A 25,227-nucleotide genomic window follows, 5' to 3' on the forward strand; every position below is an offset into this window, starting at 1 on the left:
TTGGTGCTGAAGTCACGGACAAACTGGAATAATGTCATCATCACAGGTCTCATAGAAATAGCAGGTTTTCCATCATTACCAAAGATTTGTCTTAATAATCAATAGGCTATACTAAGAATAAGGTTCACTGAAACTGCGTCCATCTAAAACATCATTATACAGAGGCTATTTTAGCACTGATGTTGTGGGTTGCTTCCCACTTACGTGGTATAAGATGACTTTAGATTTTTCCATTTAGTATTGGGTTTCATTCGATTCACGTAGGCACAATGGATGTGTACGACAACTGGCCCATGTGTGAGTCACTCATACAGTAGGTCAGTTTAAAACCACTGAAATAGGGAAATGCATGTGCATGCAAGGCAGAGTCAGGTTTCTCATGTCCTCTTTTACATCAGCAAAGGCTATTGTCGCAAATTAACTTCTTATTGTACTCTTTGGTGGTAATGTCATAACTCTGGCTACTTCAGGTGGAAGTTATTTGTTACTTAGTGCAAACCAGTGTTTTAGTTCCCATGTGCTATGGATTAAGAGCAGGGGCTGGTATTGGGTTGTCATTAACTGCAACATTTGTGCATGTAAAAAGCACGATAGATGGTCATCCATCAAGCAGCTTATCATCTCGTTTTGGGGTGAAATGAGAATTAAAAGCTATACATGTGTGAGGTGTTCTCTGAGTGCAGAGCAGGGTTGTGGTATATGAATAGGAAGTAGACTGTTTCCTTCGTATACAAAGAGAGCTGTGTGTGCAAATATAACTGTGTAAAAAAAAGTTTGCCCTTTTATGTACATCTGACTCATGTATAGGGGAGTTGGCGGAGTCTGTTAGAAAGCAGACATGCATATTGGATTGGATTACCAAAAATTATATTTTTATTATGTTATATAAACATATACAGATATGTGGTATTTTTTCATTGAAATATATATATATATATATATATATATATATATATATATATATATAATGTGATAAAAGTTATTTATGTAGTTCAGCCTATATATTTGTTTATTTACTTATTTATTTGAGTAGAGTTCCTCGTTTAGTTTATTTATTTATTTGAAAAGAGTTCCTTATGTATGTCATTTCTCAAAATTGTATCAGTCGATCAAACGATTTCAAAGACGTCATTAATTTGCATTGTTGATTGCAATGGGAGTGCTCCAATGGGAAGTGACGTGATGGATGTGGGCGGGGCTACACAATCGCTGCGCTCATCTGTCATCTGTAAAGTGTGAATGAACTGAAGCGGATCTGCATAAGACAAACACGAGAGGTAGGTCGATTGAAAATGTTCTGTGCATTTTCATAACTAGCTTTTTGTGAATCTCATGGCTCAAAAAATCTGCTTCCTATGAACTTCGGTTATGTTGTCACGGTTATTATAACTTTCATTCTCATGTGTTGTGTAGTAGGACACTTTTAAGATCCAAAGTATGAGAAGAGTTAAAATAATAGCGATGCAAATTTATTTATTTATTTTGTTGTTGTTGTTTGCCTCAGTAAAGATGTTTTACATGGTGTCAACGTAATAGATCTAAAAAATCTTGCTGATTATTGTTGACATTTTAATAGTGATTCAAAATATATGCTATTAAGCCTATAGGCCTAGCACTTACGCTTACAGTATTTCATATATTTTTGTAAAAGAACAAGTGTTGCTCACAATCATTTTTGAATCACTCGTTCAGAGAAAATTAGGAAAGAAGTTGGCTATAACATGATTTTTAAAAAGAAGTCTAATTAATATATACAGGGTTCGTACGTTTTGAAAAAACCTGGAAAAGTTATGGAATTTGAAAAATGCAAATTCCAGGCCTGGAAAGGTTTTGGAAAAATAAAAAGACCCAGAAAGTTTTGGAAAAGTCATGGATTTTTTTTTTTTTTTTAACACAGCATAATATGTGATTAATACAAAAACTGTTTAATAAAAAAAATATTTCGCGTTGTCTTAACGTCCTTATTTCGGGCGGCATAACGTTCAGTTCACTTCCGATTCACTTGTTGCGATGTTGCTGAGGCGAAGTCGGTGCTGACAGAAATTTAATTGAAATGGCAGGAAAGTGGCACGAGCATGCTAAAGTTTTGCAAGCACCGGTGGGTCGAGAATGTAGCGGAAAGAGGATTGCTGCTCTGGCCGCATGTGAAACAATACGCAGAATATTAGCCTACGTCTGTCTCCTGCACGCGAGAGGAGAGAAGAAAATGAGTAAAAGTCAGTTCAATTGTGAGTTCATTCTATATGTTCTTAGGAGTGTGTGCGATATTGTCTATGAACTATGATGATATTGTAATCATTGTTTTAACTATGTACGAGGCACTGCGAGTGCGAGCTGACATCGCGTTTGTCTCTCATGCTTGCTTTCACTGCGTGATGTGTCAGTGCAGTTATGCCCCCAAATGAGTTTTTGTCTTATATTTATATCATATTATGTTGTTATATTAGAATATCACATGAGCAAGAGTGCCGTTTTCCTTTGCACAATTGCAAATGTGCTATTTATTTTATACAACAGTTAAATTAACAATAAAGTTAACATTGCGAGTTACTTTTTGGACACAATATTGTCAATTTTCACTTTATATCGCCGACGAGAATTTCATAATAAAGTTGTAGTCCAACAGACATCGATTATTTATTTATTTATTTAATGAAATCCGCGTTTTGAATGAATCATTTTAACGATTCAATGAACAATCACTTGTTTTTCTGAATGAATCAGCCGTTTGAACGAATCGGTTGAATAAATGACTCCAATAACTCGCTTATTAAGACAGTGACTTGCCGCCACCTACTGGTGGTTTTAGTTTAATGTTTAAAGTATCCTTTAATTAAAAAGTTAAAATTATAAATCATTTAAATATTGAATAGCTTTATTTATGCAATTGTAAATGAAGTATAAATATAGTAGGCTAATGCCAGTTTTGATGCCACTTCTGTGTCACCTCTGCACTGCAAGGATGGATTTTAATTCAATGATTTAATTTGACATTCGTACTGTGTTATTCTAATATAATTTAATTTGAATGTTAGAATTTGGCAAAATTCTATGAATGTGGCAAATTTTGCCCCTTAATAAAAATGTTGATTTCGGTCACTGCTGTGAACTGACCACTGCATAGAATATAAAAAATATGAATATCTTCGTGAGTCTGCTGTCAACAACAGGCCTAAACCGGCCAGGATACCAGTACAAAAACACAATCAGTAAAATATCATCTAATTATTATCAAGAAAAATTTTGAAAATATCGAGACATATTTTTGTCAATATTGCGCACCCCTAATGTACGGTATTAATTTTGAGGGTAAATTTTAACACAAATTTTTATTCTTATAATGTCGACTGACATTTTCAGGAATACATAGGCGTCATGGAAATGTGCCAAAAAGTCTTGGAAAAGTCATGGAAAAGTCATGGAAAAGTATTGGTTAAAATGTGTATGAACCCTGTATATAGAAATGTCTGATTAAGCACAATGTGGAAACACTTTATTTTTGTATCCTTACATATGTTACTTGTAGTTTCTATAACTATAAATTATGCATAATTACATGCAATTAACCCTATGTTACTCAATATTACTCAATAAAAGTGTAACAAAGACACCTTAAAACAAAGTATAACCCAAAATGTTAGATATAAACAGCTCCTAATCAAAAACTGGACCAAGTTTACGAACCTTAAACACAGACATCATGTAGGGTCATTTAGGTTGGTCAAGGCGTAGGAGAGACATTTTTACCATTGTCGTTAATAAGTAAGGAAAGATGACAATTTAAATATTATATGACTTTGTGACTGAAACCTGTTACAGTATAGGTGTTTGAAAACCCCATGTGGGTAATTCTTTAACCACTGTTGTCCTCACTCTGTTTCTGTAAAGATTTAATTGGTCAGTAATGTAAAACCAGAATGACCACATCCTTTTTTGATGAATGTGCTGACAGTTATTTATTAGTTTATTTGTTTTTCCAGAAACTCGTTGTCAGGGGTCATCTTTATCAGTATATCTAATGTTACAGGCAGTTCCCTTTTCTTCACGAGATCAAACAGGGGTGGAGCTCAGGTTTTGGTCTCTGCAAAAAAAGTGTGATGTCCGGGTATATTTGCACAATAAAGGAGATTAAAATGTGTGATGAGCATGAGGTTTTGAGTGATGTGGGCCTTTCTGGACGAAAGGTGAAAAAATTACAGTGCTAAAAATATATCAGCTCAGCTTCATTCAGCCACACATTGGTATGGCCGGAAACCAACTCAGTCTAGTCTTTAGTCTGTCTATCTTCAAAAGAGAAAGACAGCGTTTGAATGTCTTGGCAGTAAAGAGCCTGTTTCTTCATTTTATCACAGGCAGGCGTTCACACAGATGATCAGACTGAGGAAAGGAGACTTACTTATGAGCAAGATTGTTGTCAAGATTATTCAAATACCTTCTGCTCTCGCTCGAGGACTGGGATTATCACATTTTCACTGTTCCTTATAGGAACTGCAGTTTTATGCATGGAAGGTAGGCTTGTGTTATGTAAATTTACTGTGCATTTCTGCTTTGCTCATAATTTTTTGTGTGGATAATACAATAATAAGCAAAGCATAATTTATTCAAATGTACTATTTTAGCTATAGGATGAAAGCAGCAGCATTTGTTTTAGTCTTATTATAAAAAAAATAAAAAAAAGTTTGTTTAGTGCAGTGTTTCTTAGTTAGCTAACGTTATGGCAATGTTATGAACAAACATTCTTCCAGTAACATTAATAGAATGTTTCGTTCAAAGTTATCTGGTCTTTAATGGTGTTCTCAAAACATTAGCACTAAAACAATGTGCTAGCCTAACACATGGAACGAACACTAGGTTAAGTATTGTATCAGCATTATTCATATTATCAAATGGTGCATTAATTTGTGGAAAAGTGGCATACATCCTTTGACGTGAATTACTAAAGATACTGGAAGTGTTGTCTTCTTCCTTTTAAAAGTTGCCTATTTATTTTGCCATCCAAGATTATACGATTAATTGCTTTTTATTATTTGTATTTCGCATTGTCTTTTCCCTGCTGTCCTATAAGAACAAATCTGCGGCCTGTTTCTGAATTGCGACTCACCAGTTGAGAACTGCTGGTTTAGTGCATGTTAAGCTCATTCATTTGTTATATGCAAATATGTAATTATGTCTAACACATGATTTATGAGAAACAACAACATTTCTCTCACAACATGAAAACCTGTGAGGTTTTCACCCCTTTGAAATCTGCTTCCTGTGCCGAGAACTGTGGGGTCTTTTCTGCATCCGTGTTGTGCTCTCTAAATTAACAAACTGTTACCTCAATGCAGGAAATGGGCATAAATGCAATATATTTATATTGCTGATGTGTGTATGCCCTCACAAAAAAATGAATTGGCTATGATTAAACCGCTTGTTAAAAAAACGCGATTTGATCCTACAGAATTAGTAAATTACAGGCCGATCTCGAATCTACCTTATCTGTCAAAGATAGAAAAGGCAGTATCTTTACAATTATGTTCCTTTTTAGAAAGAAATGGTATCTGTGAGGATTTTCAGTCAGGATTTAGACCGTATGATAGTACTGAGACAGCTTTAGTTAGAGTCACAAATGATTTATTCGTGGTTGTATCTCTCTATTGGTGTTGCTCGATCTTAGTGCAGCATTTGACACTATTGACCACAACATTCTTTTAAATTGACTAGAAAATGATGTTGGCATTAGTGGAATTGCATTAGCATGGTTTAAATCATAATTATCTGACCGTTATCAGTTTGTAACAGTAAATGAAGAGATGTCTTATCGATCAAAAGTTCAGTAAGGTGTAACACAAGGCTCAGTACTAGGACCATTGCTGTTCACTCTGTACATGCTACCCTTGGGAGATATCATTAGGAAGCATGGAATTAGTTTTAACTGTTATGCTGATGATACTCAGCTCTATATTTCTTCACGCCCTGATGAAACTTACCAATTCACAAAATTAACAGAATGCATAGCTGATATAAAAAAGTGGATGACTAATAATTTCCTACTACTTAATTCTGAAAAAAAACAGAGTTTCTAATTATTGGACAAAAAACTCCCACACGTAATAACCTAGAATACTGTCTGACACTTGATGACTGCTCTGTCAAGACTTCGTTGTCGGTTAGGAACCTGGGTGTGCTCTTTGATACCAATCTTTCATTTGAAAGTCACATGTCTAGTATCTGTAAGACCGCATTTTTCCATCTTAAAAATATATAAATATGCTCATATGCTCTCATTGACAAATGTGGAACAATTAGTCCATGTGTTCATGACATCAAGGCTAGATTATTGTAATGCTATTATGGGTGGTTGCCCTGCACACTTGCAAACAAACTACAGCTGGTCCAAAACGCAGCAGCTCGAGTTCTTACCAGAACCAGGAAGTATGACCATATTAGCCCGGCTCTGTCAACACTGCATTGCCTCCCTATTAAACATTGTATACATTTTAAAATATTGCTGATTACTTACAAAGCACTAAATGGTTTAGCTCCGCAGTACTTGAGCGAGCTCTTAACACATTATAGTCCTTCACGTCTATTGCGATCTCAAAATTCCAGCCAGTTGATAATACCTAGAATATCAAAATCGACTGCTGGCGGTAGATCCTTCTCCTATTTAGCACCAAAACTTTGGAACAGTCTTCCTAATATTGTCCAGGAAGCAGGCACACTCTGTCAGTTCAAATCTAGACTAAGCATACACATAACACATTATAGACTTCTATAATTCAATGTTAGGCTGCGTAGATTAGGTCAGCCGGAACCGGGAACACTTCCCATAAATCCTGATGTACTCGTTACACCATAAGAAGAATGGCGTCTACTCTAATATTAGTCTCTCTGTTTATCCTGAGGTTTACCGCAGTCCGGCGGCTGTCAACTAGTCTCTCCCATGTGAAGGCCTCCCTCCCTTCCCTTTACCTCTGTACAGATAAAACGTTGTAGGGATTGTTCTGGTTCACGTGGCTATGCAGAAGCGATAAAAATTCTGTATTATAAATTTTAAGGCCAGACAAGTAGTTTGTTGAGGGTTGGTTTGTAAAGAAGGACGACACGCCTGCGCACATATATATATATATTCAAACGCGCATACCTATAGACTAAACACGTAATACACATGTTCACGCCATCAGCGTTCTCACAGGTTCACGTTTTTAAAGTTTGCGCAGAGAGAACTTAAGGGTTTTCTGTTCGAACGGTGTCGTGTTAGCGGCCCCTAAGTTAAAAACTAATGATTGTTGCGACGGAAGTGAATCAATCAAAACTAACTTTGGCTGGACAATAACTTTATTCTAGAGCTGCTGTAAAGCCAAAACAATCTCTGTTACTTTAATTAACATTCTTAGTTCCTATTATCACTGTAAAGTTGCTTTGAAACAATCTATGTTGTTAAAAGCATTATATAAATGAAGGTGACTTGACTTGACCTGACAAAAGCGTGTTCTCTTTATTTTGTGCTTGCAGACATGAAGAACCCTCAATGACATGTGGAAATTATCTGAGCTGTGAACCCCACCATGGAAGAAACATGTACTAAAACACTCTTTCCTAACACTTGCTTTTCTGTTATTGACTTCCATTTTATACATTACGTTAGTTTTATTATTGCACGGAAACATCTGAAGGCTTGATTTTATTTCAGTATTTCTTGATTTGTTTCAATTTCAATTATTTTACCATAGTACAATATTTATTTAGTAGTGTGTATGCAATGGGAGTATATAGTACTACCATATATTACTTTAGTACTTTACTATAATGAATTATTCAAGTTTGCTTTTATTTCAAATGCTATTCTTTCGAACTTTCTATTCATCAAAAGAATCCTTACAAAATGTATCACATTCCAAATATGAAGCAGCACAACTGTTTTTAACATTGATAATAAGAAATGTTTCTTGCGCATCAAATCATCATATTAGAATGATTTCTGAAGGATCGGGTGACACTAAATACTGAAGAAATGATGCTGCAAATTCAGCTTTGCATCACAGAAATAAATTACATTTTAAAATATAGTCAAATAGAAAACCGCTTATTTTAAATTGAAATAATATCTCACAATATTTACTGTTTTTACTATATTTTTTATTGAATAAATGCAGCCTTGGTGAGAATAAGAGACGTCTTTCAAAAACGTTAAAAAATCTTACTGACCACAAACGTTTGAAGGGTAGTGTACTGTATATATTTACACGTTTCATTTCTTATTAGTCTAAATCTGCTAATTGAAGACTGAAGTTTTCAAACATCTGTAATGTTGATGTTTCATGAGGTTGTGTGAACTGTTTTGCAGTCGGTGGCGTCTCCTCAGTCGTGGAGTCTAGTCTCTACCACAATGTCCATTCCATCCTCAGGGAACTGGACTGTGAACCTCAAGCTGGATCAGCCTGCAATAAAGGTACCGACGCTGTTCCAACAATCTAAACTAATAATGCATGTTAAATCTCCAAAATGTGCCTTGAGATATCATGCGTTTCACCCTGAATGATCCATGATATTCTATTTCCTTGTCCAAGATGTGAAGATTAACCCTCAGATGCATTTTACTTCTAAACAATAATATATAATAATAATTCCTAATGTTTGTATTCCATCAAAATAGTGTATTCTGGGTTTGGGTTTCCTTTTGGTTATTTCTTTGGGAACCGAATCATAACATTTGTGGAAACTTCTTTTAACATAGTATTTTTTATAACCAAAAATATACAGTGTTTATATACAATTCACAATAAAATATGAACAAGACAGACACATAGAATTATGGGAAAGGGTCAAAGGTAATTGTCTATGATGACTTTTCGCAGTGGACATCATCATGCTTCAGAGGGTTAATGGAACAGTTCACCCAAAAATGCTCAACTGTTCCAAACCTAAGCATTTTTGAAGACTTTTCTTGCAGCTCAATATTATAGTTTATGCTAATCACATCTGAAAAGACCAAAAAGTGTACGATTTAAAGGGATACTTCAGGATTTAGCATTAAGCTTTGTATTAGTAGAAAACCTGTTGTATTTTCGAATTACCGTGCTTTCCACCCTCATATCCCCCTGAGTTGAGAGATTTATGTATTTTTTGTCTGGAAAAAAATCCTCCGATGACGCAAAAATCGTCATTTTGAGTCATCGGAGGATTTTCTGTCCAGAGGCTAAAGACTACAGCCAGTAGTAGGGGCTGTTCCGCATTTGTTCAACCCGCCCACAGGAGGTGGGATCTCACTCACAGAATGCACACAGTGTCAGCCGTCTTTCTTTGGAAGCTAAGCTTGCAGGCTCTTGTTCTGTGAAGAAAGCTGAGTAGTAGGAGAAAGCTGAGTAAGTAGGGATTATACCATCCTCCTTTTCCCAGACTTGTCCGGCGGGCGAGATCGTTCAAAATGTCCGGGATTCACCTTTTGCTTTCTGCGGTCGCCATTCCTTGTTTACATGCACACCTCTTGTTTCAATCTAACTGAATTCATTCCGATTGGTGAATCTGAATGTAGTGTTTACATGAACGCTAAACAGGTGATCGGTTGATGTGCGTTTTAACATTTCTAAGAAAATTCCCGCTCCTCCGTGAGAGATACGAGACCGGCGTGTCTCAGTAATGACGCCACCGGCCTCGCGCCGTTCTCCCGCGGCCCTCAGCCTCGTCCTGCTCGCCACAGTAAACATGATGAATGGCGACTGTAGAACGCAAAAGCCGAATCCCGGACATTTTGGGCGATCTCGAAATCCCAGGCAGACTCGTCACGGAGATTCACTAGTAGCCTAACCTTGTTGTTTTCAACTGCGCTCTCTAACCAGTAGGCGTGGCCTCCTAGGGCAGCGAAGCAAGTGCATTCTGGGAGTTGTTGTCTTTCATCCACATAAGCCAAAAATACATTTTCTGGCTTTTCTCAGTCTAGAAAGCTCCAAATTAAAAAATTTCTTCACATTTCTTCTACATAAATGACCAATTTTAAATACACATTCATCTTTCCAGAGGTGAAGTATCCCTTTAAGTTTATATGTTATGTCGTTTTGTTTAGGCATGTTGAGATGGACTCTGCATAACAGGCTGGACAGAAACCCATCTATCAGTGTCCCTCTGGTGAGGGTTTTGATAAAAGAGCTCGAAAAGGTTTGTTTCTTTAACGTTACATACTGTATGTCAAAGGTCTGTGCGGAACATCCAAAGATTTTAGAGTTGCAGTCGTGCAATTTTCTCTGTGAATGATGATCTGATTATTTCTCTCCTTTTTATATGATTTATTCCAGGCGGAGAGAATCGATTCCAAGATTCGCATCATTCCTTTACTTCACACACTTGCCTACACAGTCCTGCAGGTCAGATTTCTGTGAATCCTTTTGTTTGTTATGTTAGTGTTTCCAGTCAGTGATGTGGAATACATCTGCAATCAGGTTCCCGGCAGATTTGTTATTGTAGGAACAGTTCCTTGTTGCTTATCTGGAAATCACCATTATTGGTTTGTTTTTTAGCCATGTGTGATGCATGTTGCTCATCAGGTTCTCTGCTTTATTTCAGTCTGTATTTATTCCAGAAGACCTCTATCGAAGGATGTACATTTGCCTGAAAAGTTTAGTTACATTACCTGTACCTTACTGTGCAATTGCACTCAACTATGCAAAACAGATGAAAATGGAACAAATTGCACCAGGTAATACAGTTACATTAAAGCCCTCATGCTGGAGGGCCACTGTCCTGCAGAGTTTAGCTCCAACCCCAATTAAAGACACCTGAACCAGATAATCAAGGTCTTACTAGGCATTCTAGAAACTTCCATGTAGGTGTGTTGAGGCAGGCTAGAGCTAAACTCTGCAGGACAGTGGCCCTCCAAGACTGAGTTTGGACAGAAATAAAAGCATTTCTGGTGTTCATCTTTATGTGTTGTGCATTTGATCAGAATGAAACTGGGATGCCGTCTATGTATCGAACAAATTGTTAAACTGGAGTTTTGGAGTGTTTTTCAGTTTCATTTCTGGTAACATTGTTACTAGCATACACTCATTTAACCCAGTTTGGTTTGCATGGGTATTTCTTACTAACCACCATTGGTGCACCGGTAACTCATGCGAGGAGATGGCAACTTTGGATGTGGTTAATCTAAATCATAGTTACGGCATTCAAAAGAAGCACCAAAGAAAATATGGACTCCAGATATTTCCTTTTCGATAGCTACTTCATATGTGTATTTCATTCTGTGGAAATCCCATAATGCAGCAGTTTTCATGGTGCTGTTTTCAATCTGTTCCAGGAATACTGTTTCAGAGGAGAGTCATTGCTGAACACAGCCTACGTAATGATCTTTATCCACATCATGAGAAGTAAGATGATGCCAGTCTATTAAGATTCCTGTACTTTTTTTTATACACAACCGTTCAAAAGTTTGGGGTCGGTACGATTTTTTCTTTAAATTAATTAATACCTTTATTCAGAATGGATGCATTTAATTGGTCAAAAGTGACAGCGAAGACTTAATTCTGGTGAATAGCTACATATTTAAATCCCACCCATGTGATCTGCCCACGTTGGTTAGTAAGTCAAACTGTAGTGACTCATTTACGATTTTTTTTTAAACATTCTGAAGAAATGTTACCTCATTTGTACTAGTATGCATTCCGATTTTTATTTTAGGCATGTGAAATTAAAGTGTTTCCGTACCTTTTTACAAGAGGGAAGTTTTAGTGACTAATTGTTTTTATTTGTAAGTGTGCTTTATGGTCTTTGTATTCACTGTGTGCAACTCTCTGTGTTTCTTTGATCAGGGTGTTTGTGTTCATAGATCCCGCTGTGTTTCCTCTGTCTCTGCTGAATGCGCTCAGGGCGGACGTGGAGTCTGCGGACGCTGGTGGTGGAGACCCGCTGATCTGCAAACGCAGGGTTTTACTGCACACAGTGATAGCTGGATTAGGAAAGCAGTGCCATGTTGACCAGCTCGCACATGCTCTAGAGGTTTGTGTGCGATTAAAAACACCTGTAGAGCATCACTATACTCACAACACATCCCATGGAATTTCAAATGATTACATTTATATATACCGTACTGTTCAAAACACTTATGAACTCTTATAAGTCTCGTATGCTCAGCAAGGCTGCATTTATTTGATCAATAATACAGTAAAAACTATTTTCAGCATCATTCCTCCAGTCTTCAGTGTCACATGATCCTTCAGAAATCATTCTAATACGGTATGCTGATTTGGTGCTCAAGAAACATTTCTGATAATTATCAATGTTGAAAAATGTTGTAGAAACCATGATACGTTTTTTTGGATTCTTTGATGAATATAAAGTTCAAAATAACAGCATTTATTTTTAATAGATTTTTTGTAACAATGTAAAAGTCTTTACTGTCACTTTTGATCAATTAAATGCTTGCAAATGAAAAGTTTCTTTTAAAAAATATTTGTTTATTTAAAAATAACTCACTGGTTCCAAACTTTTGACAAATGGGATAATAACAACAATATCAATTGGGATGGGTGCTTTTATATATATACAGTATATATATATATATATATATATATATATATATATATATATAAAATATAATATATATATATATATATATATATATATATATATATATATATATATATATATATTGTTTTTGTTTTTTTTATACTGTAATCAGGTTTAAACCTTTTAATCCTAAGACGTAGATAAAGTATTTAATGAAAAAAATCTATTCAATTATAAATAAATTAGATTAAAATAAACAAATAAAATGTTTGAATAATAAAAATAAATAAAAATTTGATAAAAGTTTGACATTTAACAGTATATTTCTAGTGAGTATACAAAATATACACTCACCTAAAGGATTATTAGGAACACCTGTTCAGTTTCTCATTAATGCAATTATCTAATCAACCAATCACATGGCAGTTGCTTCAATGCATTTAGGGGTGTGGTCCTGGTCAAGACAATCTCCTGAACTCCAAACTGAATGTTAGAATGGGAAAGAAAGGTGATTTAAGCAATTTTGAGCGTGGCATGGTTGTTGGTGCCAGACGGGCCGGTCTGAGTATTTCACAATCTGCTCAGTTACTGGGATTTTCACGCACAACCATTTCTAGGGTTTACAAAGAATGGTGTGAAAAGGGAAAAACATCCAGTATGCGGCAGTCCTGTGGGCGAAAATGCCTTGTTGATGCTAGAAGTCAGAGGAGAATGGGCCGACTGATTCAAGCTGATAGAAGAGCAACTTTGACTGAAATAACCACTCGTTACAACCGAGGTATGCAGCAAAGCATTTGTGAAGCCACAACACGCACAACCTTGAGGCGGATGGGCTACAACAGCAGAAGACCCCACCGGGTACCACTCATCTCCACTACAAATAGGAAAAAGAGGCTACAGTTTGCACGAGCTCACCAAAATTGGACAGTTGAAGACTGGAAAAATGTTGCCTGGTCTGATGAGTCTCGATTTCTGTTGAGACATTCAGATGGTAGAGTCAGAATTTGGCGTAAACAGAATGAGAACATGGATCCATCATGCCTTGTTACCACTGTGCAGGCTGGTGGTGTAATGGTGTGGGGGATGTTTTCTTGGCACACTTTAGGCCCCTTAGTGCCAATTGGGCATCGTTTAAATGCCACGGCCTACCTGAGCATTGTTTCTGACCATGTCCATCCCTTTATGACCACCATGTACCCATCCTCTGATGGCTACTTCCAGCAGGATAATGCACCATGTCACAAAGCTCGAATCATTTCAAATTGGTTTCTTGAACATGACAATGAGTTCACTGTACTAAAATGGCCCCCACAGTCACCAGATCTCAACCCAATAGAGCATCTTTGGGATGTGGTGGAACGGGAGCTTCGTGCCCTGGATGTGCATCCCACAAATCTCCATCAACTGCAAGATGCTATCCAATCAATATGGGCCAACATTTCTAAAGAATGCTTTCAGCACCTTGTTGAATCAATGCCACGTAGAATTAAAGCAGTTCTGAAGGCGAAAGGGGGTCAAACACAGTATTAGTATGGTGTTCCTAATAATCCTTTAGGTAAGTGTACAATAATGTAGCTTAATAGAAACTAATTTTAGATTTATAATATTAATTTTTCAGTGTTTTTAAAAGATAGACGCCTTTCGGGATGGGGGTCCCTCACACGAGGATGCACATATTTGAGGGCCCTTGGCATCTAAAATATTGAAATCTCCTGCTCTAAAGAACACTATGGCCCAGATTTACTAACAGCTTACGCCAGCGCAAACCCTGTTTTGGTGTTAAAAACAATATTTTACTCAAGATATACTCAAGACTTGCAGTGAAAAATAAGCGCTGAAAAGGCATGGTCAGGCATTTTGCGGCTGAAATTATTGCATATGCATTTGTAGTATTTTGAGCTTCACTTTCAGATGCTAGATTTATGGGAGGAGAGTATTTAAAGGTGACATTTTATGCCCCTTTCCACAAGATGTAAAATATTTAACTTTTGCCATTGCGTTAGAACTGGTTACAATGTTGTCGCTTGCGTAAACCAAATGGCGGCACCGTCAGTGGAAATGTGCGGATTAAGGGGCGGTAATATTATAATAAGATCCCCTTCCTACATCAAAACAAAAGGGAAGCGAAATCTGATCGTCTTATTTTTAACATGCTTGGAGAGAAAGCCTTACCAAAGCAAAGTTACTGGGTTGTCACTTTTCATGTTTTCTGGGTTGGTAGATGCACCGGGGACCCAATTATAGCACTTAAACACGGAAAAAGTCAGATTTTCATGATATGTCCCCTTTAAATGAATCACGCAAGTTGATTTACTAAGGTTTGCGCTCGTCAGTTTACTGGTATTTGCAGCATTATTTGCCTCCCAAAAAAAGAACGTCTTAAACCAGACACTAATTTGCGCAGAACTTTCCACTTCCATCGATGCTTTTATGGGATTGCGCTCTCACACTAATTTGCCCTGTTTAGTAAATCTGGCCCTAAGTCTTTTGTTTCTTTCAGCATTTAGGCGAAGACCTGGAGCTGCACTTCCAGAATGTTGTCACCATCCTAGAGCAGAGAACGGAAGATGGAGCTTCTGATGATAACCAGTACAAAACAAAATTACAAAAGATCTACCAAGACATCCTGACTGCTGCAAAAGGTAGACATGTCCTCACCACAATCCAATAAGACACTATTTATAGACACAAATAGACAGACTCAAACATATAGGCCCGGTTTCACAGACAGGGATTAAATTAAGCCAGGATTAGACCTTAGTTCAGTTAGGACATTTAAGTAGCTTTCATAAACGTACCTTAGAAAAAAACAGTACTGGTGTGCATCTTAAGACAAAACAATGGCACTGACATATTTTAAGTGTGCGTGTGTGTGTGTGTGTGGGGGGGGGGGGGGGGGGAGTCTTTTAATATTCACACTTTTTGTCTGTTCAGATTCATCATGTCCTGCCTCGAAAGTGGAAACTCAGCTGCCCTGTCCTGAGGTCAGCTTCCATGTCTGGACCAAAGAGGATGAGATATGTGAGCTCAGCTGCTGTTATTTCAACTAATGCCTGTACACATCTGACATAGTTTGATTGTTTTATGTTTTCTTTAAAACAGGGAATGAGCTGGTTAACTTTGCACTAATGGTTCCTGCCGACGGAAACTCTGCTTATATGGACGAGGATGACCTGAAACGTGACTCTGTCATGTCCACCGTGTCCACAGACAGTGGCATCGAGGGAGACATGCCCATCAGTGAGTTCTGCTCTATAATGATAGAGTCTCAGGGCGGCCCAGAGGAACAGAGCAGCTCCCAGTCCTTCTACAGGAGGCCGTGTGTGCGATGTCCTAAAGCTGGGAACAGAATGGCGCTCATGATGGAGGCCATTAAGGGAAATGGAGGATACGTCCTCAATAAAGAGGAAAGGAACCTCACGGCTCGTATTGTTGTTATGGGTGACGACAGAACGCTAGGACGGCTAGCCAAGACTCTTCACACTATACGGTGAGATGTCTGCATGTATTCTTTTATATGTTTCATTTGCATTTGAAAAAGTAAAAGTCTAGTTTAATGATTTCGTCTTGCTGTGTTTGTGCTCAGGAAAAGGGAGGCACGACATCTGCTGCTGACAAAGAGAGTGAATCTGGAGATGTATTACATTCCAGTCACTGACCAGTCGCCGCCTTCCATTCAGGTAATAGATTTTATGTTTTTAGATGCTTCGGTGTTCCTTTAAAAATGCACTAGCAATGACATCTCAACAGTGTTTCACTGTAATGCATGTCTTCACCAGGGGGGTCTTCCTGAAGACATGCTAACACTGGCAGGGTACTTGGGAAGCGTGGATCTGTGGTATGACTGTAACATCACCGGTTTGGGGCCCATGATTCTTAAACTGGCCCAAATGGTAATTAATAGTGTGTTCCGGTTCCTATTACTCTTAACTATTCCGGTTTCTTAGTGGTCATTTTTTTCTGTAATGAAACCAGTTCTCGATTCCAACTTCCAACCCTCCAACCCAGTCATATATCATCCTCTGTCTTTTCTGTACTGTTACTTTAATAACGGTACATTTGCATAAATATTGAACTTAAAGTGAGAGCATAACTGTGTTTTTAAGTGCAAGAAAAAGATTGACAGCTCAAAAGCATCTGTGCAGCAATATAGAGAAAGGAGGCTTACTGTACTGTCTTGGTGCTTGAAGAATGGACTAAAAATGTCTATTTTTCCATTTTCAACTCCAGCTTTTTGAGTTTCAATATGTTGACATTCATTATCTGTGAATTGCATTACATTGACAACATTTGGGATGAAAATACATATGTAAATGTGCTGGCCCCGAGAGTTGATTACTATATTAATGTATTGAGTTGAAACTTAGAACACACTTTTTCACTTGCTTGCCGGAAATTGTTTTGATGCATCTATAAATACAACATATTCAAGAGCAGTTTGAATACTGGTGGGGTTTTTTTAACCTTCCTCTTAATTGGTTTCTTTGTATAGCAGAGCATCAGTCAGAGCGAATCTTCAGACCCCAACACCTTCCTGCTAGATATCATCTCGTACTACACGCGTGTCAGCCAGCATCCGGTGCACCTTCCCGTCTACTCTGTCAAGGTAACATTCAATCATGCAAACCAGCGAATGAATACTTGTGTGAAAAGGACATTGACCTTGTTCTATCCAAATGTTTATCAATATTGTATAAATTGTGGGTTGTTATCAATGACAAAAGCTGAATATCTGTATGCTGTCACATCTAGATCTGCTTCTCTGGCCTCAGCACCCACATGGTGGAGGAAGTGTTTGTGGCTCAGCTCACGTTGGACTTCCCCGAGGTCAAACGCTACAGAGCTACATTTAAAGACACAATTAAAGGTGCTCATGCCATTGAAATGTTTTAAAGTCCCCCTGTAGTCAATCATTTTATCCCTTAAAACTCATCTTTGATCAGCAAAATTACATATTTAAACTTTTTTAAATTACAAATTAAAAAAAAAATCTTAAAATAGCTTGAATGTAACTCTACACACTTGCCTCATTTAGTTTATACCCGGTTCTATGAATATGCAAATTATCCCCACCTCCATTCACTCACTAAGAGATCTACTCGTGGACGATCACGTTTACCTGATTGGTTACAGGGTAGTTTGTGACGTCAGAATTTTAAAAACTTGATTTTCACCACAGGTTTTTTTTTTTACTACACAATATATCTACTGTAGGTGCTGTTTCATCTGAATGTTTGTCATTAAATTTTGTCTTGAAGGTTCAGTGCGTTACAAAAAATACAACCTACAAGAATTTCATGGTGCAGTTGTGTCAGTAAATTACAGAAAGGTGAGTTTCCTCTCAAACTATTGACTCTTAATAAGGGAAGCTAACTAGCTGACATTATTTTGGAAAACATATAAAAGAATGTAAAGATTTAATCCAATATTTTAGTATTATAAACAGTTTGGGGTCAATATGATTTTTTTTTTTTTTTTAAAGCAACGTTTGGTAAGGATTCATTAAATTAATCAAAAGTGAGAGCAAAGACTTTTTTTATTATATTTCAAATAAATTTTTCTCTTTTTAATTTTTGTTCCTCTTTTTTACATTTTTGATTCAATAAATGTAGCGCTGGTGAGCATAAGAGACTTCTTTCAAAAACATTAAATCATCTTACTGACCCTAAACTTTTGAATAGAAATCTATGTAATAAAAGATTTGTTGTTAATATTTCTCTCAGGCCTCAATAAGTGACCGAGAAGTTGAGAAGGGAATGTCTTTGTCAACAAGTGGCATGTTGATGAGGGTCACACCTTCCTGCAGAGTCAGAAGTACGTCACATATTTAAAATACTACATTCTTCTTTTCGGTTTATTTATGGGCAAAATCTTTATTTTATTAATAATATTAATATTTTTTATGTTTTCTGTTTTATTTTCTGTTTCATTCTTTTTTTTAAGGTTTTAGTTCTTATTATTTTAGTACTTAATTTCAAAAATGTAATTTAATTTCTTAGAATTTATATATATATATGTAGTTTTAGTTAACGATAACAACAACTGCGTCATGGCTGACAGTATTTATTAAAGACTTATCAAATGTACTTTCATCAACAATAAGGTACTGATACATATTTTAGATGAGGAAAATAAATAATGATGTTAGTTTCCTTGTTTGTAATGTGGCGCTTTGGTTCTACAGGTCTACATAGTGTCAGCATGAGTTTCAAAGATATGAATCCCACAAGGCCTAGCATGGTGAGTGAACGTTTGGACAGCACTTATAAAATAGTGTTACATTCTAGATGTTGTATTTAGTAATCTTGAATGAAATAATAAAGTAAAAACTGTATTTTCTCTCTAGCCTTCACTCAGAGCCGTCAGTGCCAATATCAGGGTTCTGGAGGAAACAACATTCACAGTGTGTTTGGATAAAGACCCACATAAAACATTCAAGAATGTACAGAGGTGAACAGTCAGATTATGCCTTTCTATACATAAGCTATTAACATTTTTTACTTTAATGTCAAACATTACCTATTAGGTAAACCATATATATTCCAGAGCCATTATGTGTGATCTTTTGCCCACAGCATTGAAGTTTCTCCATGCTTGGACCCGGGATACTGCCATCAGCCGACTGCCAAGTCCAAGTACAGTCTTGGAGAGGAAGGCGAATCACTGAACAAATATCTGAATAAAACCCTCACGCTACCAATCAACACCTTCTGTGGAAATGAGCAATGACATAATGACTCCAATTCATGATATGAGCCCTTGAGTCACGAGACGAACTGAAACCTTATACCTCTCTGAGGCTTTTAGTGTTTGTACGTGTGCATTTCCTCTTTTTGCCTCTTCTCTGTTGTCTAAAATACATGTAACCTCAAGGGGCCATGACTTCCTGCTGAACTGTTAACACATTCTGTTTATCTAGACTGTGAATGTGTAGTGAGTTATGTTAAAATACTGTCTGAGGATTCATCTTGATCTAAAATGCATGATATTTGTAAAATGTCCTGCAGTCTGCACATTTTAATATGCCATGTTTACACTACTTTTATACTTTCATGCATGACAATAATGTGTTTGCATATTACTTTGGACATTTAACACTTTGGAAGCACTTAGACTTTCATGTTACACTTGTAAATGCTTGGATTATTTTGTTGTGGAAATTTTGGATGAGAATAGCATGCTATCCCAGTTTTTCTGCCGCATAGGCCTAAACACTTTGTGCAGTATGCAAGTTTGGAAACCTGTTACGTTTGCCAAAATGTGCAGTATCATATGTGAGATGTTGAATTTCACAACAATGTTCTCGATTTTTATTTACTATAAGACAAATGAACCGGAGCTAATAGAATTTTGTTTAACATTTTCTTCTTGATGATTTGATCGGATTTTAAAGAACTAAAGAAAACATTAGGTTATATAAAATAGGCACCATACAAATGTATAACATTTTTACAATAGATGTGCAGTTTACATTTTTTCACTGCCTGAAGTGACTTCATTGACAGAGCAAGTTAGTTACAGAAACCCTAATACAAAGACGGGGGATTTTGACATTCGGCATTTATGAATAAAGAACTTGTCATTCAGAACTTCTTGCTCGAAATACAGCTTCTTTTTATCTTTAAATGAGATTAAAAAGCGCTCATGTGACCGTGCCATTCCTTAATTTTAAACTGTGAGTTCATCCTCTCACCAACAGATGTCACTGCAATCTCAAACAATAGAATTTGCTCAGTTCGCTGCAGATCGGAGGTCGGCCATTGGTTGTTTGTCAAAGAGAAGGAAAACTTTTTACACCTCAACTGGATACGGTATGGACATGAAAAGTCAAAGAAAACTTTAATCGACGATATTTTGTCAAGCAAACCATGCTTTTACGGATACGACAGATCTCAGGTAAATATCAGCTAAACGCACAGCAACATCATGACGTGTTACAACAGGTGCACGATTACGATTAACCTGTTACTGAGAGTGTGTCGTGTACTTGTAGATACTGAAAAGTGAAGTTTTTTTTCTTTAAACCATCACACGCGATTTAAAATGAAGTTTTACAGACTTATTAGAAAACATCGGCTTAAACTCTGTTATAATTTTTATGTATAGGTTTCATTTTACGAAATTGCGATACTGACTGCACGTTCTCTTCCGTATTTCTTTAATAGATAGCCTACTTTTTATTTGCTTTGCTCTCATTTGAATTGACATGATATGTTACGTTTTCTATAAATGTCCTGTTTAAAGAAATCATGATGATAGGATGTGTACATGTGACTAAAAGGCAGTTTACTGGACTAGCGTTAAAGAATTCAGTCTGGTTCCATATGGAATTTATTAACCCATTATGTTACGTGACGATATCATATCATGGAATTCTATGAAGCGCCTCGAAGTGCCATTTAAATGCTATAGAAGCCTACATTTTGTGACAATTCATGTGACCCATTAGAAAGAGAAAATATAAAATGAAGTATAATAATTTCAACTTAAGAAAAAGTACCATTATGATATTACTATAAAACTTTTATAGCACCACGTTTTTGGAACATAATAAATAATATCATCAAATTTAAAATATGCAGTTACGTCATATATGTAGCAAAAATTCTAAACATTCCACAAGAAGTAGGCTACCAATCTATCACCATAATAACATACTGTGTTATTTTTTTAAATATCTGCGGTATGTGAATTCAGTGAATGTGCCAATCATTCAGTAAGCCTGTAAAGTTGCCAATATTTTTTAATTTCAGGTTTTTTTTTCTTTTCTTTAAACCACACAGAACTCTAACTCAAGTCGACAAACATGAAGAAGGGAGCAATGCAGAAGAGCAAGCAGTGGAACGTGAAGGGAGCCTTGTGGATGGCTGGCATCTTTCACTTCCTCCATTCCTGTGGCTCCGGTTGCCTCCTTCCCTTCCTGACGCTCTACTTCCGGCACCTGGGTCTCAACGCCGCCATGATCGGAATCATCATGGCGTCCAAGCACCTGCTCGCCCTGGTGTGGCGGCCGTTCTCCAGTGTCCTCGCCAGGCAGTACGACAAACGGCGGACGGTCATAGTGGGCTCATTGCTCAGCTCGGCGCTGGTGGTTTTGACTCTTCTGCTCTTCCCGTCTGCAGGAATCCAAGCTGAAAGCGAACGGTGTAACGCTAGTCTACCCGATGCTGATCCTACCGCACTTCTAGCCACGCTAGAGCAGATGACGGTCTCATCGCAATCAAACGCTACTGTTTATTCAGTGAACCAAACTTCTTTAAGTACCGAACAACCTGTCGAAGTTAACACATTTGTAAGTCCGAACCGGTCGGCAAGAGGATTGAGATCTTTGAAAAAGGAAGAAGGTCTTCACACTGAGTTCCTGGGGAGCCTGAAAGCTATGGATGCCCAACACCAGATGTTCTTTCTGGTTCTCATAGTGATGGTTTTGTGGGAGTGCATGGCCGCCCCGTTGGAATGGACGGCAGATGATGGACTGTATGAATACTTGGATTTCGTAGATGCCACCGACCGCTATAGTGGCGTGAAGGTCTGGAAGCAACTTGGGGCCGCTTTTGGCAACTGTGCAGTTGGTGTTCTAGTAACCAGCCTGTTTTGTCTTACAGGAACTTCAGTGGAGTTTTATTCCTACACCGTACTCATGATCCTAACCATACCTACTGCCGCTCTACTACCAATCTACCTCCGAAAGCGTGAGCGCCTCACTAGTGGCGGCTTTAAGGCACTGCAATTGGTGCATGGGAACTCACAGGCGATACTTTGTGCCATCACTGTGGTTTTGATGGGCATGGTGAGCTCAGCTGTGTCGGATTTCCTCCTCTGGCAGATGCAGGACTGCGGTGCAACGGAAATCCACATGGGAATCTCTTTAGCCCTGGTGCACCTAAGCCAGGTTGCCTTTGCGCCACTTTCTGGGATTCTCTCCCGGCTTCTTAAGTACCACGGTTGGTTACTAGTACTCGCCGTCGTCATTTTAGCCCTGCAATGCCTTTATTATTCCTTCTTGTGGAGCCCGTGGGCCGTAATACCCGCTCAACTGATGGCGGGATTCAGCACCAGCGCCCTCTGGTGGTCTGTAACATCGCAAAGCGAAGACATCGCCACTCCTGGCACTGAAAAGACCATTTTAAGGCTGTTTGAGGCACTTTCTCTGGAGCTGGGAGCTGCATTTGGCAGTCTGATGGCCGGGTTCATTGTGCAAAGGTTTGGGGTCATGTTACTTTTCCAAGGTGCGGGGGTGGTTTTGGCTTTGTGGAGTAGCGCTCTTGCTGTACTCAAGTGGAAGATTCCTCGGCAGCGGCGGATAAACTACTCACGGCTGCTGGCCGCCGACACCGAGATCAGTGAGTCCGAGTCGGACCAGGAGAAAGATTGGCTGGAGACGGCAATGGAAGATGACAGAGGGAAACCAAGTGGACAATGGAAAGTAAAGTAAAGAGTGACTTGTAAACATCTACAGAGAGCAGTTTAAAAGAACTGAGAGTAAAACGGCACTAAAATTGTTCATTAAACTGTAAAAAAAAAAAATCTTACTCTGTATTTTTTGTCTTGTTTTTCATATATCAAGTATCAAAATATTCTTAAATCAAGATATGTTTACTTGAGAAGGAAAATTATTTAAGATATTAAGACTTGTTTCTGGAAAATGGATCAAATTTGAGTACGTTTTTGCTTAAAACAAGACAAAAATATGTAAATGGGGCAATAAATCTAAATTTAATTGAAAGGAAAGACAAGATTATTTTTCTTACCGCACTGACACCCCATTTAATTTTCAGAAAACAAGACTTAGAGTAATATCTTAAGTCATTTTCCTTCTCAAGGAAATGTATCTTGATTTAAGAATTTCTTGATATTTGTAATGGAAAACGAGACAAAAATACCAAGTAAGAAAATAATCTTTTGTATTGCAAGACTTTGAGAGTGCTATGAAGATGAATCATCATAAAGTCCATCAGGGATGAAGACATCAGTACTCTTTCAAGCCGGCTAAATCTCTTTCTGGGATCATTTAAGGCTTTGAGAGAAGCATTACAGCTCCAACACCAGTATAACACTTGAATATCCTAAAATGTACATCATTCTTTTGTGAAAATGTATGATTTTATATATGGCAGCTCTTTGGTAAACTGATGGACTATGACTGGAGACGAGCTGATCTGGTTTGTTTGCTTACAGTAAGTGTGTCGTCTCTGCCGAACGGCAATAATCACGTGAGCAAATAGTGCCTATTGTTTAACAACTTCACACCCTTTCTTTCCCACTCATTCTCATGCTTTGAAAAGATTTGTGATCTGAAGGTAAGCTTCAGTTACCTGTTATGCAGAGACTTTTTTGTATTTATTGTGCGTGAGGCACTCATGTTTTGCACTATTAGGTGTCACTAAAAAAGGGGGAGAGGTTTATTGAAGATAATCATATAGTAAAAGTGTCATATTTACAGATTAAGGGATTGAGAACGAGACTTGGCTTAGATGTGAGGTTTGCCAGACTTGTATTGGGGTGGGGGGAAGCTTCCCAAACTTGTTCTTGAGTAAATTATCCTGTAGAGCTGGTCTGACTGCAGAGCGGTCTAGTTGTGACTAACAACTCTTTTTAAAAAAATGTGAGGAAGGATTGGAATAAATATTCTTTACATTTCATATATTTGAAATCAAGAACATCTATTAAATGATTATTTCCACTTTCAACAAATGCATACAGTCAAGTGTTGTGTTTTTTTTCTTTTTTCTAAAATGTCTTGATAAGCCCTGCATCGTAAAAAGTGGTGTACTTTGATCCTGTTTGTCCAGCATTGACCATTTTATGACATTATTATATAATGGAATCAATAACCTTGAATTTGCCGTGTTGACATTTCATTGCATAGCATTGTGTGTCAGTGCTGATGTAATTTCCTTTAGATTGGAACTGATGCTGCTTTAATATAACAGCAAGTATTGACACATAGTTAGACCACATACCGTAGCTAAAAATATTTTCTCCTCAATTGCATAATCTATCATTGCAACCAGGCTGTTAATGGTTCAGCAATAGATGCCTTCATACCGTAACACATTCTTTAGCTGAATCCCAACATTTTCTGTAGGCTTCATTCCCAGTGCAAAAGTATGTATGTTTAACTTTTATGTCCTGACTGTTAAACCACTTGATTTTCAATTCAAATTGATTTATGCGCATGCTCATATTATCACACATAGAGGAAAGCCTGTATCATGTGGATGATAGATTTACATAAGTTTGCTCTTATAAAACAAGTTTCTAAGAATTTGTGGATCATGGATCATTCTTTTACAGACAGGGAGAGTGTTAAAAGTGTATAGCCAGTCTTACAGCTTTTGTAATGAAACTGTAGATGTGTTAATGTTGTCTGGTTGTAAACCTTGAATATGAACATGGCGAAGGCATCAAGTCAAATGACCCAAAGGCTGAGGTATCTACTACAGTCGTGTTACTTTTAGATGTGTGAATTTTGACTTTCCATAAATGTCAACTTGAACTAACAGAAAACAACAACATGGTTTTATGTGAATTTTTACCTCTAGCAAGTAAATAAGTAGTTAATAGTAGGCTTTTTAGTAGTTAATAGTAGGCTTTTTATTCAAGTGGTATTTTCCATTTTGCTTCTCAAGTGATATTGTTGGGTACTGCTAATTGGTAAAAAATATTTTAACTGGCATTTTAAGCCATGCACCATATAATACATATGCCAAGAATTTTATTTTATGTGGGAGAATACCCACA

The 25,227-nt window shown here is 37.4% G+C and overlaps 2 protein-coding genes across 5 annotated transcripts; both read left to right on the forward strand.

The window, feature by feature from the left end:
• Positions 1-1,173: 1,173 nt before the first annotated feature.
• On the forward strand, positions 1,174-20,228 carry pik3r6b (phosphoinositide-3-kinase, regulatory subunit 6b). Of its 3 annotated transcripts, none has more exons than XM_079876562.1 (21): positions 1,174-1,277; positions 4,353-4,509; positions 7,501-7,566; positions 8,333-8,437; positions 10,049-10,140; positions 10,278-10,346; positions 10,546-10,678; positions 11,276-11,345; positions 11,787-11,973; positions 14,984-15,125; positions 15,418-15,504; positions 15,586-15,973; positions 16,070-16,163; positions 16,263-16,376; positions 16,976-17,089; positions 17,236-17,350; positions 17,742-17,812; positions 18,207-18,297; positions 18,668-18,723; positions 18,830-18,933; positions 19,059-20,228. In XM_079876562.1, exons 3-21 carry the CDS (start codon positions 7,554-7,556, stop codon positions 19,210-19,212), a joined length of 2,199 nt encoding a protein of 732 aa, XP_079732688.1. In that variant the 5' UTR covers positions 1,174-1,277; positions 4,353-4,509; positions 7,501-7,553; the 3' UTR covers positions 19,213-20,228. The 3 variants fall into 3 exon arrangements, with proteins under 3 accessions (XP_079732688.1, XP_079732689.1, XP_079732690.1); XM_079876563.1 differs by having other exon boundaries at positions 16,979-17,089; XM_079876564.1 differs by lacking the exon at positions 7,501-7,566.
• mfsd6l (major facilitator superfamily domain containing 6-like) lies at positions 20,229-24,178 on the forward strand. Of its 2 annotated transcripts, none has more exons than XM_079876585.1 (2): positions 20,229-20,294; positions 21,267-24,178. In XM_079876585.1, the coding sequence occupies exon 2, from the start codon at positions 21,290-21,292 to the stop codon at positions 22,916-22,918; it is 1,629 nt and encodes a 542-aa protein (XP_079732711.1). In that variant the 5' UTR covers positions 20,229-20,294; positions 21,267-21,289; the 3' UTR covers positions 22,919-24,178. The 2 variants fall into 2 exon arrangements, with proteins under 2 accessions (XP_079732711.1, XP_079732710.1); XM_079876584.1 differs by lacking the exon at positions 20,229-20,294 and adding an exon at positions 20,306-20,379.
• Positions 24,179-25,227: the final 1,049 nt, after the last annotated feature.

The sequence above is a fragment of the Squalius cephalus genome (assembly GCF_949319135.1).
Source record: "Squalius cephalus genome assembly, chromosome: 1".
In the NCBI taxonomy this organism is placed as follows: Eukaryota; Metazoa; Chordata; class Actinopteri; order Cypriniformes; family Leuciscidae; genus Squalius; species Squalius cephalus.